Source organism: Erpetoichthys calabaricus, chromosome 17 (assembly GCF_900747795.2).
Source record: "Erpetoichthys calabaricus chromosome 17, fErpCal1.3, whole genome shotgun sequence".
Classification (NCBI taxonomy): domain Eukaryota; kingdom Metazoa; phylum Chordata; class Cladistia; order Polypteriformes; family Polypteridae; genus Erpetoichthys; species Erpetoichthys calabaricus.
This window is the reverse complement of record NC_041410.2, coordinates 88818405-88831644: the sequence shown is the minus strand read 5'-3', so window position 1 is coordinate 88831644 and position 13240 is coordinate 88818405. Positions and strand designations below refer to the sequence as shown.

The 13240-nt window shown below is 40.9% G+C and overlaps 1 protein-coding gene across 2 annotated transcripts in view; it reads right to left on the bottom strand.

The window, feature by feature from the left end:
• Nucleotides 1-13240, bottom strand: part of adamtsl3 (ADAMTS-like 3) — a 537604-nt gene that overhangs the window by 423467 nt on the left and 100897 nt on the right. For both annotated transcript variants that reach the window (XM_051920412.1, XM_051920411.1), the window contains exon 3: nt 3875-3994. In XM_051920412.1, the coding sequence (XP_051776372.1) occupies nt 3875-3994 (120 nt within the window). The remainder of the gene's footprint in view (nt 1-3874; nt 3995-13240) is intronic.

The window sequence follows — 13240 nt, the reverse complement described above, 5'->3', positions numbered from 1 at the left end:
GAAACAAATTCCGTTTCATTTAAAATTCAGAAATCTGAAAGCAAATTAAGATTTCTCAAAAAAAGAGGATTAATTCAATCCAAAAAATTAAAAAAAATAAATAAATAACCAGATAATGTACCAACCTATCCGACCATAAACAAATTCATATTTAGTCATCCAAAATCAAATCAAAACTCAGAAATTTGAAAGCAAAGTGCTTTAACAAAACCAAATTCAAACCAGAGGAATGTCACAGTCCGTACCAAAAAAAATATAAAAATGACAAGTAGATTATACTGCTAAAAAAAGAACTGTTCTCTTTAGTCCTTAAGATTACAAACCATAACTCAGTAGCTGAGGTAGGGCTGCATATTTGGGAAATTAATTCAATAATACAAAATCAGCAAAATTTCAAAATACATAAATCCCCTGCCTAAAAAAAGAGAGTCCTAAACAAAAGGTGAACCAAACTGAAAATGGAGACTTGTCACTTATTATATTATTACATACACCTATTTTATATATATATATATATATATATATATATATATATATATCCATCCATCCATCATCCAACCCTCTGAATCCGAACACAGGGTCACGGGGGTCTGCTGGAGCCAAGCCCAGCCAACACAGGGCACAAGGCAGGGAACAATCCCGGGCAGGGATTGTGCCAACCCACCACAGATATATATTATATATATATAAATGTAAATATATTATATATATATATATATATATATATATATTTATTTATTTATTTATTTATTCACATACATACACACACATATATATATATGTTAAGCACTGGTATGGTGCTATGTATTGTCACAATACATATACATATACATATATATATTATATTATACATATAATATGTATATATAATATATAGCGGGATGCTATATTTATATATATATATATATATATATATATATATATATATATATATATATATATAAAATAAAATATATTATATATATATATATATATATATATATATATATATATATATATATATATATATATATATATATATATATATATATATATATATAATAAAATATAATATAATATATTGTAGCGTGTGACCAGGGCTCTTGCCTGGCTGGGACGCCTCCACGCTGAGAAGACCAGGGGAGCAAGTGGGGCTAGACTGTTACCTCCCCCAGGATGCTAGATGGCAACCCCCCTGGGTTGCAGCAGTGCCTTGGACTCCTGCAGGGCTTCATGGGAGTTGGAGTGTGGTGCAGCCCTGTTGGGATCCACAGGCGCCACCAGAGGGTGCTGCAGCAGGAGCTGCTAAGCCCTTATGGGCAGTCCTTCCTCCACACCCAGAAGTGCTGCCAGAAACAAGTAATCAAGCACCTGGAGCACTTCCGGGTGCATTATAAAAGTAGCCAGCAGCCACTATTCGGTAAGCCAGAGTTGGGAGGAGGAGCGACGAAGCTTGACCTGAGGAGTGAAGGTGGAGAAAGATAAAGAGAAGAGACGTATTGTATTGTGCTGTGCTTGTGCTGGGACCGTGTTATACGCCTTCCCCACATTCCCCACAAGGGAAAAAAGGAAAAATAAAACCTGTATGCCGTGAACTTGTGTCCCACGCGTGTCTGTGTCGGGTTAAGCTGGCGGTGCCAGCCTGGTGGACCACAATATATATATGTACAGTATATATGTATTGTGACAATACATGGCGCCATACCAGCTCTTAACCCAACAGAGACAGACACTAGAGGCACACTGAGAAAAACACAAATGTTTTATTTTTCTTCACCTTGTGGGAAATACCTTTACCATTTCTCACAGGCACAATACAGTCCCACAAGCACAATACCACACAATAGCAATTCTTTTCTCTTCCTTTCCTCCACCACTCCTCTCTGGCAAGCTTTGTCTCCCTCCTCCCGACTCTGGCCCTTGGAGTAGTGGCTGCTGGCTCCATAATATAATGCACTCGGAAGTGTTCCAGGTGCTTGAAGACCTATTTCCGGCAGCACGTCTGGGTGTGGTGGAAGACCTACTCTGTAGGGCTCAGCAACAGCCACAGCACCCCCTGGCAGCACCCCCACATCCCAACAGGGCTGCACCAAACGCCAACCCCCATGAAGCCCCACTGGAGTCCTAGGCACCGCTGCAACCCACGGGGGGCTGCCATCTAGTGTTCCAGGGGAGGTACTGTCCTGACTAGGCTTGCTCCCCCAGTCCATACAGTGAAGAGGAATCCCGGCCGGACAAGGAAACCATCTGTCTGTGACAGTATATATATATATATATATATATATATATATATATATATATATATATATATATATATATATATATATACATATACATATATAACACATGCAGTATATATACATATATACACATATATATATACACACATATATACATATATACTGTACGCACACATATAAACATATATGCACACACACATATATACTGTACGCACACATATATATACATATATACACACACACACACACATACATATATACTGTACACACACATATATATACACATATATGCACACACACATATATACATATATAGTACGCACACATATACATACATATATACACATATACTGTACACACACACATATATACACATATACTGTACACACACACATATATACATATATACACATATATACTGTACACACACACAGATATATACATATATTCACATATATAAATACATATAAACATATCTCCATCCATCCATTGTCCAACCCGCTGAATCTGGTCTGCTGGAGCCAATCCCAGCCAGCACAGGACGCAAGGCAGGAACAAGTCCCGGGCAGGGCACCAGTCCACCACAGGGCACACACACCCACACACCAAGCACTCACTAGGGACAATTTAGGATCGCCTGTTCACCTGACCTGCATGTCTTTGGACTGTGGGAGGAAACCCACGCAGACACAAGAAGAACATGCAAACTCCACACAGGGAGGATGTGGGAAATGAACTCGGATCTCCTAACTGCGAGGCAGCAGCGCTACCACTGTGCCACCGTGACATCCTATATTCACACATATATATACAGTATATATACATACTATATATGTTAACATTTGAATGGCAGAAACAATTTATTCACTAAACATACTTCATATGTGCAAGACGATTTACAGGATTTTCTCAACCTGTTCACCATCATCTTCAATGCATGTAACATAAGTGGCACATAAATTGTCCACAAAAATTGCATATAAGTATATACATAGCAGTACCATTAGTGTTAACATAATTTGGGCTCACCCTCTTTATATATTTTATATATATATATATATATATATGTATATATATATATATAATTTCCACAGCAACAGGCACCCTACAGCTCTAAATTGCCAGCACCCTTATCCAAACAAACTGGAGTTGCACAATAATGTGAATCAATTCCAATCTTTAAAACAGAGGCTCCTAAAAATAAAAGAACACCAGAAATGCATTCTTTGAGGCCAAAAATACAGAAGGGATGCAAACATTGCCCCAAAAGATCACAGAAACCTTAATAAAATGAAAAGAAAGCAGCCATCATAACACATGTACCCTACTGAAGTGCCTAACACATTACTGTGTTTCTACCACTTGAACACCAAAGACAGCGACGTGTGGCCAGCCAAGCTCAGATTACCGCAGTTAACCGAGTGCAGATATGCAGCAGCACCTACAGGACAGTGGCAGCCGTGGAGGGGCAGCTCCACAGCCTTTTTTGCCAAAACTTATATAAAAAGCACCAGCATTCAGATGTTCAACATCACTTGGGAGAAACAGAAGAAGTTCATCTGCTTACTTTCACACACTTTACCAACATTCCTACCTTTTGTAATCGCCCATTTGTGAAACCACGTGAAGAAAGCTCAAATAAATATTCTACTGACCTGATCATCATAACGATATGTGAGGAACTGCTCTCCTGTTGTGTCTTCCATGAAGCTCCCCTGTGGCGAAAGTGCAAATTCGGGGAGGAAGTAGGCACTCTGAGAATGACTTGCTCCCGTCTGTAAAAAGGAAACAGATAAAACTTGCAATGAAAAGACCTTTAATTTAATTTAACCTACCTTTATAATATTTTAGTAAGCACTACATTATTAGCATATTTTTTAGCCAGTAATGCACTGTTTGGGCCAGGAAACTAGCCCTTAAATGTCAATATACAAAGTTATAATACTCTGGAATTTTAAACAAGGCAAAGGTCGCCATTTGGTATAACACGATTCAGCATAAAACGTATGCAAATAAAAACGGTGAGACAGCCTCTTGAGAATAGCAGGGACCTCTTCATGTCTCTTCTCACTTGAGCATCTTGTGAGTCAGTACAGCAAGAGTGTGATGCAGAGCTTTAAGCAGTTATGACGATGACAACATGCGTAGCACACTTCTGGTTGCCATGCAGTAGTAACCATAAACAGAGGGTCCCAAAAATGACGATGTGTGTGAAAAACAAAATGGCAATGCATAATCCACATTAATAAAAGAGTAAGTGTTTTTGTGTCTGTGTTTCTGTATGTCCATCCAGTGGTTATATATCTGTAATTCCAACTGATGGCACTTCACAAACATTTGGGGTAATAAAATGCATTGCATTTTTCATTGCAACAGATGGCGCATCACAGACATGAACACTGCTTTTACAAATAACATACCAAATGGCATACAATAGAGACATATGAAATGCATTTGTCATTGCAACAGGCACTGCAAAATAAACATTGACATTGCTTTTACGAATCCCATACAAATTGGTACATAACAAAGACATATGCATTGTAGTTGTCATTCCAACAGATGTTGCATCACAAATATTTGTAGTAATAAAATGCATTGCATTTTTCATTCCAACAGATGGTGCATCAGAAACAAAACTGCTTTAGTGAATCCCATATAAAATGGCACATAACAAAGACATGTGCAATGTAGTTGTCATTCCAAAAAATGGTGCATTACAAATATTTGTAGTAATGAAATGCATTGCATTTTTCATTCCAACAGATTGTGCATCAGAAACATTAAAATTGGTTTTCTGAATCCCATATAAAATGGCACATAATAAAGCCATGTGCATTGTAGTTGTCATTCCAACAGATGGTGAATCACAAATATTTGTAGTAACAAAAGGCATTGCCTTTGTCATTCCAACAGACGGCACATCAGAAACATTAAAACTGCTTTTATGAATCCCATATGAAATGGCCCATAACAAAGATATGTGCATTGTTGTTGTCATTCCAACAGATGGTGCACCACACATATTTGTAGTAATAAAATGCATTGCATTTGTCATTCCAACAGATGGCACATCAGAAACATTAAAACTGGCTTTTATGAATGCCATACCAAATTGCACATAACAAAGACATGTGTATTGTAGTTGTCATTCCAATAGATGGTGCAGGACAAATATTTGTAGTAATGTATTTTTACACAACAATGTTTGTGAGGCGCCATCTGTTGGAATGACAAATGCAATGCATCTTATTACTATATGCACGTCTATTATTTTGATTTCAACCCATCTTAGATGGGTAGCACAGCTTGTAAACAAAATATGAGGCTAAATATTTCTGACAGTGTCAAAACAAAATTAAAAGTAAAAGATATTAATGGCAGAATGTAATCCTCCATATACCAAAGCACCCAAAATACACATGTTCTGAGGAGATAAAATCATAATATTTTAATAGAGACACGATGTTAAAAACAAGCTGCCTCAATTAGAAGTTTTGCTTGTTTGAACTATAAAGGACTTTTGAAGGCAATTTATGACCCAAATACATTTGTGCATTCTTTCTCTCTTGTTTATCTAAGTACATCTGTACATTTGTACATTCTTTTTATCTTAGTAATTTGTGATATATTTAGTTTAAAGTGATCAAACAATTTACAACTCAATAGCAAAGAACTGGAGACAGTAAGAGATGGCACTGACAAGGTTCAAGGATCAAAGCTTTTGGGCAGAGCCATCCATCACCAGGACAGCTAGCCAATCAAACGTCTGCAATGTCATGAGGTCTGAAAGCTCACGTGAGCCTTTGACATAAATAGTGGCCTGTGTGACAGACCAGAGAGTGATGAAGACACTTCACTGAAAGAGATGCCATGGACTTTTAAGCAGGCAAATCACACATCAGCCAGAGTACTAAATCCAAAAGCCACCCTGGACAACATCCTCTTTTTGACATTGTAGCTAAGCTTCTAATCATTCGAATTGGAGCCGTTTTTACACAAAGTAATTGAAGAGCTCAGTTCCAAAATCAGCTAAGTACAAAAGATAAATTTTGGAGATAAATAGGAAAATCTGGGTCCGTAAGCAGATTTTGAAACTAAATTCCTAAAACTATAGCGCTACACTGTTGCAATTAGCAGATATTGAAGCTCAAACATATTTTCGGCGCATGACCAACTGCATGAAAAGTCACAATCACGTGTTCACTAAATTTTACCAAAAGGTGTAATTAGCAGATTTTGGAACTCACATCTTCAATTGTTAACAGAGGTCCTCTCTAATTTTAGTCCCATCTGAATGACTCAAATGACGGAATTGTACTGACATGTCGATTCACACAATTTGACTAGTTTAACCTTGGGTTATTTTTTACAGAGTTTTTATAGAAGGTAAAAGGCTCCAAAATCTTAACTGAGACATGAACATGCAGTCTGTAATGATAACTTGACTCCACCAACTGGTGCAAAACTAATTCCATCTAGAACAGGGGTGTCCAACACCAGTCCTGGTGGGCCGTAGTAGATGCAGGTTTTCATTATAACTAATTTCTCCTAATCTGTGACCAGTTTCCACTGCTAGTTAACTCCTTTTCCCTTCATTTTAATAGATAGATAGATAGATAGATAGATAGATAGATAGATAGATAGATAGATAGATAGATAGATAGATAGATAGATAGATAGATAGATAGATAGATAGATAGATAGATAGATAGATAGATAGATAGATAGATAGATAGATAGATAGATAGATAGATAGATAGCCCTGTTTTGAAGGATTCAGCCCTCTGAATTGATTTGTTTCTTCATTAAATGGCAGCCAAATAGAAATGAGATGTAAGATGAGCCAACAGATGAGCAGCTAAACTGGAATGTCAAACTCCAGTCAATTTCACTCCATCCAGTTTCTTAATGAGAAGTCAATTCTTGCTGTTAATTAAAGCCATTATTGAATATCAGGACTTGTCACTGCTCTCATTCTACCACAGCAGACTGTTGATTTTCTGTTTTATTCTAAGACCACCGTCAAGATATTTTGGTGACCTGAGCAGACCAACATGGCCGAGACCTTCACCCTTCTTTATTTTCAGGTTAGCTGGTCATGTGGCGGCTTGTTTTGTGTCTCATTATTGTTTGGCTGCTCATTAAGGAAAAAGAAACAACTAAGGGGTCTGAGTCACGTCAAGTTAATCAGCAGCAAAAACAGCTCACTAATTAAGAAGACAGTTGGGATGAAAACCTGCAGCCACTGCATTCCACCAGGACCGGAGTTGGACACCCTGATCTAGAGGGTCAAGGTTCCTCCCAGGTATGTCAATCCATCTTGGTGTGAGAGGAGGTGCTTGTCTTCCTTTTCCTCCAAAGCACTGAAAAACAGACCAGTGAGGGCAATTGACTCTGCCCCTCTCTCCACACTCTCTGGGCCATAAAAGCACAACCACCTGGAAGGAGGCGTCACTTCAGGACCAAGCGACGGGACAGAAGGAGCTCCTCTGTAACCTAACAGGAAAATGTCCATATTTAGTATTTTTCCATGTGTGCCCCAATTTTTCATATTAGTTTTTGTGGTGCCCCCCTCTAAAGTTTTTATGCACATTTTCATAGTTTTGATTATATTGACATCTACCCAACAACATTACATTTTAATTTGGGAATGCACTACTGGCAGAAATGCTCAAGTCTGGATCAGACTGGGGCATCGCTAATATTATTTATCATCAAAAATATACAGTTACACATGTGACACATTAAAAATTAAAATCCATGTGATAAAATACAGTATACGTAAAATTCACACATTTCTTCGGTTTTCAATAAAATTCATGAAATGTTTTAGTCAGTCAGTCAGTCATTGTCCAACCCACTATATCCTAACAAAAGGTCACGGGGTCTGCTAGAGCCAATCCCAGCCAACACAGGGCGCAAGGCAGAAACAAACCCCGGGCAGGGTGCCAGCCCACCACAGGGCACACCCACACACCAGGCACACACTAGGGACAACTTAGGATCGCCAATGCACCTTTGGACTGTGGGAGAAAACTGGAGCACATTCAAGCGAACCCAGGTCTCCTTGTTGCAAGGCAGCAGCACTACAACTGCGCCAACTTGCCACCCGAAATGTTTTAGTAATTTTAATAGATAGATAGATAGATAGATAGATAGATAGATAGATAGATAGATAGATAGATAGATAGATAGATAGATAGATAGATAGATAGATAGATAGATAGATACTTTATTAATCCCAATGGGAAATAATTCCACATTTTAAATTATTCCATTCTATCCATCCATCTATCAATTATCCAACCCACTATATCCTAACTACTGGGTCACGGGGTCTGCTGGAGCCAATCCCAGCCAACACAGGGAGCAAGGTAGGAACAAACGCCGGGCAGGGCGCCAGTCCACTGCAGGGCACACACACACACACACCAAGCACACACTAGGGACAATTAAGAATTGCCAATGCACTTAACCTGCATGTCTTTGGACTGTGGGAGGAAACCCACGCAGACACGGGGAGAACATGCAAAGTCCAAGCAGGGAGGACCCGGGAAGCGAACCCAGGTCTCCTAACTGTGAGGCAGCAGCACTACCCACTGCCCAACCATGCCACTCTCCATTCTATAATATTAAAAATTAAATTACAACTATTATAAATACTCATGAGAATATTATCACTTCTTATTTCTAAAAACAATAACTGAAATATTAGCGATTACAGAAGTTACGTCTAACAGTAAGAGAGAGGAATGAACGTGAATTACGATGTTTGCTTACGGGCGTCAGGCCTACAGACGTGTCGAGATGAGTCTGGAAAGGACAAGTGACGCCACTAATTGAGGCAGCCCTCGATTTAATTGAATTGACACAGACTGGTGCCTTTATCTTTAACTCACGTTTCAAACTTTACATTCTTTATTAACAATGTTATGCCATCACAAACACCGTGAAAACTAAAAAATGTGTGTTTATATTTTTTGTTTATAAACATTCTACAAAGAAACAGAATAAATGAAACAACATCTAATCAATTGCATTTACCAAGGGTGCAACAATTTTAAAGATTACCATTTTAGAGATCAGCGCTTGCCTTCCGTTATTTCCTCACAGTTTCTCCACAGCTTCGGTATTCTACGTCAGGGGTCGCCAAGTCCAGTCCTGCAGGACCACCGTGGCTGCAGGTTTTCATTCTAACCTTTTTTTTTTAATGAGTGCACACATTGAATTGCTTTTTTAAGATTTGTTCCCCTGAATTCCCTCATCATTCCTCTGAATTGCTTCATTTGTTTCCTTAAATGGCACCCAAACAGAAATGAATTGTGAAGAGACGGAACCGACAGAAGACAAACCAAGTCAGGGCCTCAAACTCCAACTAATTTCACTCCAACCAGCTGCTTAATGAGGCGCTGATTCTTGTCGTTAATTAAACCCGTTCTTTACTTCTGTGGCTTGTCGCTGCTCTCGTGGTGCATTAGCAGACATTTCCGAAATTGTTGATTTTCTCTTTTCTAAAAGTTCTGGTAAAATAATTTTGGGGACCTGAGCAGATCGACATTCCTGAGACCTTCATCTTTCTTTATTTTCAGATATTGTGTGATGGACACCAGTTGTTTTGGCTCATTTTGTATCTCATTGTTTGGCTGCTAATTAAGGGAAAAGAAACAATTAAGGGGTCTGAGTCTTCAAGAACAAGTAAATTAAAGTGAGTTCAAAAGAAGTTAATTAGCAGCAAAAACAGATCACTTATTAAGAAAAGCGTTGGAATGAACACCTGCAGCCATGGTGGTCCCCCAGGACCGGAGTTCTGCATCATTTTGTCCCCGACGTGCGGAATGAATTTACGGCGGTCATTTACATGAAGACCACTGAGCCGATCGTCGACATACTCTGTGATGCCATCCATCCTCTTCCGCTTATCCGAGGTCGGGTCGCGGGGGCAGCAGCTTGAACAGAGATGTCCAGACTTCCCTCTCCCAGGCCACTTCTTCTAGCTCTTCCGGGAGAATCCCGAGGCGTTCCCAGGCCAGCCGAGAGACATAGTCCCTCCAACGTGTCCTGGGTCTTCCCCGGGGCCTCCTCCCGGTTGGACGTGCCCGGAACACCTCACCAGGGAGGCGTCCAGGAGGCATCCTGATCAGATGCCCGAGCCACCTCATCTGACTCCTCTCGATGCGGAGGAGCAGCGGCTCTACTCTGAGCTCCTCCCGGATGGCTGAGCTTCTCACCCTATCTTTAAGGGAGAGCCCAGACACCCTGCGGAGGAAACTCATTTCAGCCGCTTGTATTCGCGATCTCGTTCTTTCGGTCACTACCCATAGCTCATGACCATAGGTGAGGGTAGGAACATAGATCGACTGGTAAATTGAGAGCTTCGCCTTATGGCTCAGCTCCTTTTTCACCACGACAGACCGATGCAGAGCCCTCATCACTGCGGACACCGCACCGATCCGCCTGTCGATCTCACGCTCCATTCTTCCCTCACTCGTGAACAAGACCCCGAGATACTTGAACTCCTCCACTTACTCTGTGATGTTTCTACCATAAACAGTTTCAATGAATAGCTTCCATTTTTTATCACTCCCCTCTTTGTAGATATCTCAGGGGCGCCCCCCACAGGTTGAGTAACACTGCCATATGCAAAACTTTCTGTAATTAATAATAAGAAGAACCCTTTGACACCAGGGAGTCATAACAACGAAAGCTATAATAGCGACATAGTTCTTGTTATAAAGTTGAACTACTTAAGCAGCTCCATCTCATGCATCTTCAGACCTCTCTATCATAAGCCTTCTCCAAATTAATACACACCATATGCAAAGCTCTTGGCAATAAATAAGACAAAGGATAAGAAGACGACCACTCCTTTAACACCAGCATAATGACCAAACCAAATGTTGATGTTGTTATAAAGTTGAACTACTTAAGCAGCTCCATCTCATGTATCTTCAGACCACCTCTCCATCACTCCAAATCAGTAAACACCATATTCACGCCTTTCTGTAATAAAGAAGAACAGCAACATTCCTTTGACACCAGCGTGTCATAACAACTAAAACAAATGTTCATGCTGTTATAACGTTGAACTTCTTCAGCAGCTCCATCTTTAAAACCAAAAGAAACAGATTCCCTGTGTATGAGCTCAATCCGGCTTGGACGTCCCCGCAATGGAAGGATGGGGGGAAAAGGCAGATTTAAGGACACTGCCTCCCCCAAAACACTAGATGGCAGCACCCCTGGAGTGTAACGGTGCCCCGGATTCCCGCAGAGCATCTTGGGACTTGGAGTTCAGTGTCACAGCCCTGTTGGGTACTGTGGGTACCACCAAGAGGAGCTGTGAGAGGACCGGAGGAGCCATGCCTCATCCATAAGCCCAGAAGTCACGTGGACGGGAGCACTGAAGTACTTCCTGGCTGATTAAAGGACTTGAATTCTCCGTCTGACCCAGAAGTGCTGGCAAGTCACATGGACGGAAGGGTAGAAGCACTTCTGGGTCAAGGACTATTTTAAGGACTTGTTGGAGACCCAGCAAGTGAGCTGGAGTTGGGAGGTAGAGGACAGAGCTTGCTGGAAGGTGTGGAGGAGAGATTTCAAGGATTAAATATGATTGTGTTTATTTGTTTATTGTGGCGGAGGTGCTTTGGGCACTATTTATTTAAAGAAAAGGAATTAAACGCTTTTAAAATGTGTTGTCAGTGTCTGTGTTTCGGGTTAAGCGCTGGTATAGCGCCATCTAGTGTAAGCAAAAAAACAACCATGGACCATCCCATCCCATCCCCGACTATTTTGATCTGCTCAGGGAATGCTGTCAGCGGGAGTTTTTGTTTTGATCTCCTCCATGGTGATCTAGCTATACCTCAGTTATAAAGTCAATGGATGTCCATTGTCATAATTTTATGTAAATCCGTTTCAGATCTGCTCTGTTTTAGTTGTAGGGTCCAATCAAAATTGTGCGTTCGCGAGTGTGTGAACGATGCCAGGTTGCAAACTGATGTCCTTGCTTAATAGTTGTGTTCTGGGCCTGTACTGGGTGGAGGGGGGCAACACTATGGAAAAATGAAGAGTACCATTCAATTGTTTAAAAACGTGTCATTGTGTGCCTGACTCAAGAGACATAACAAGACAAGTTGAAGCCTGCTGTGCCCTAGACGAGCACACCCTTCTGTGGATATGGCCAAGGAGCTGGTGACAGAAAAGAATTCAAATTATCTGTTTGAACATCACAGCAGCAAGCTGACGTGCCAAGAATTACTCCAAGAATCGCGTCTAGCTTAATGCTGATGATGACGCTGATTGTCCTTCAGGCACAAGCGGAGACCAGATGCCTTTGTCGTCTTAAATTAGTCAGCCCTTACCTTCTAAGTAAGAGGGTCTGCGGGAGCGCTAGAATATACCGAGCCCCCAGCCCCCCTCTCCCCCCGACCTTGTGCTCCCCCTTCTTAGCAGCATGGCATTTGTGAATTGCTAAAGAATCCATTTGGTTATAATTAGGGGTGTGCACAATGTGTGCCTGTGGGTCTTCATTGGCTTACCTTGGATTCTGATGGGATTAATCAACGCATGCTGTGATCAATCAGCGAGAGAACACGGGGGGATTGGGGGCTTAACGAGAACCGCAATGCAAGTGAGTGACGGCGAGTCTGTCAGATTTGTGAGAGTTCCAAAACTGACCCCTGCACAACTGACAGCTCTGGAATTCATGGATGAGTCAAGTTAGCCGACCTAAACATTTCTTCCTAAATCAAGATCTAACAATCGGTTGTCACACACGTGTGCATTGGGAGGCTGCTAAAGGGCTCAAAAGAAGGTAAATCCATGCCGGACCAGGGGGTGGCAGCGTGCAATAATCTTTTCTCTTTCGTCCCTGCAGACCAAACACGGGAAATTCCGCCTGGGTCAATGATGGCACCTCCAGGTCCGGGACCGATTGCATCACTTTCCGGTTCCTGCCCTGATGACATCACTTCCGGGTTCCTGCTCAGATGACGTCACTTCCCTTTTCCGACTTTAAAAACCAC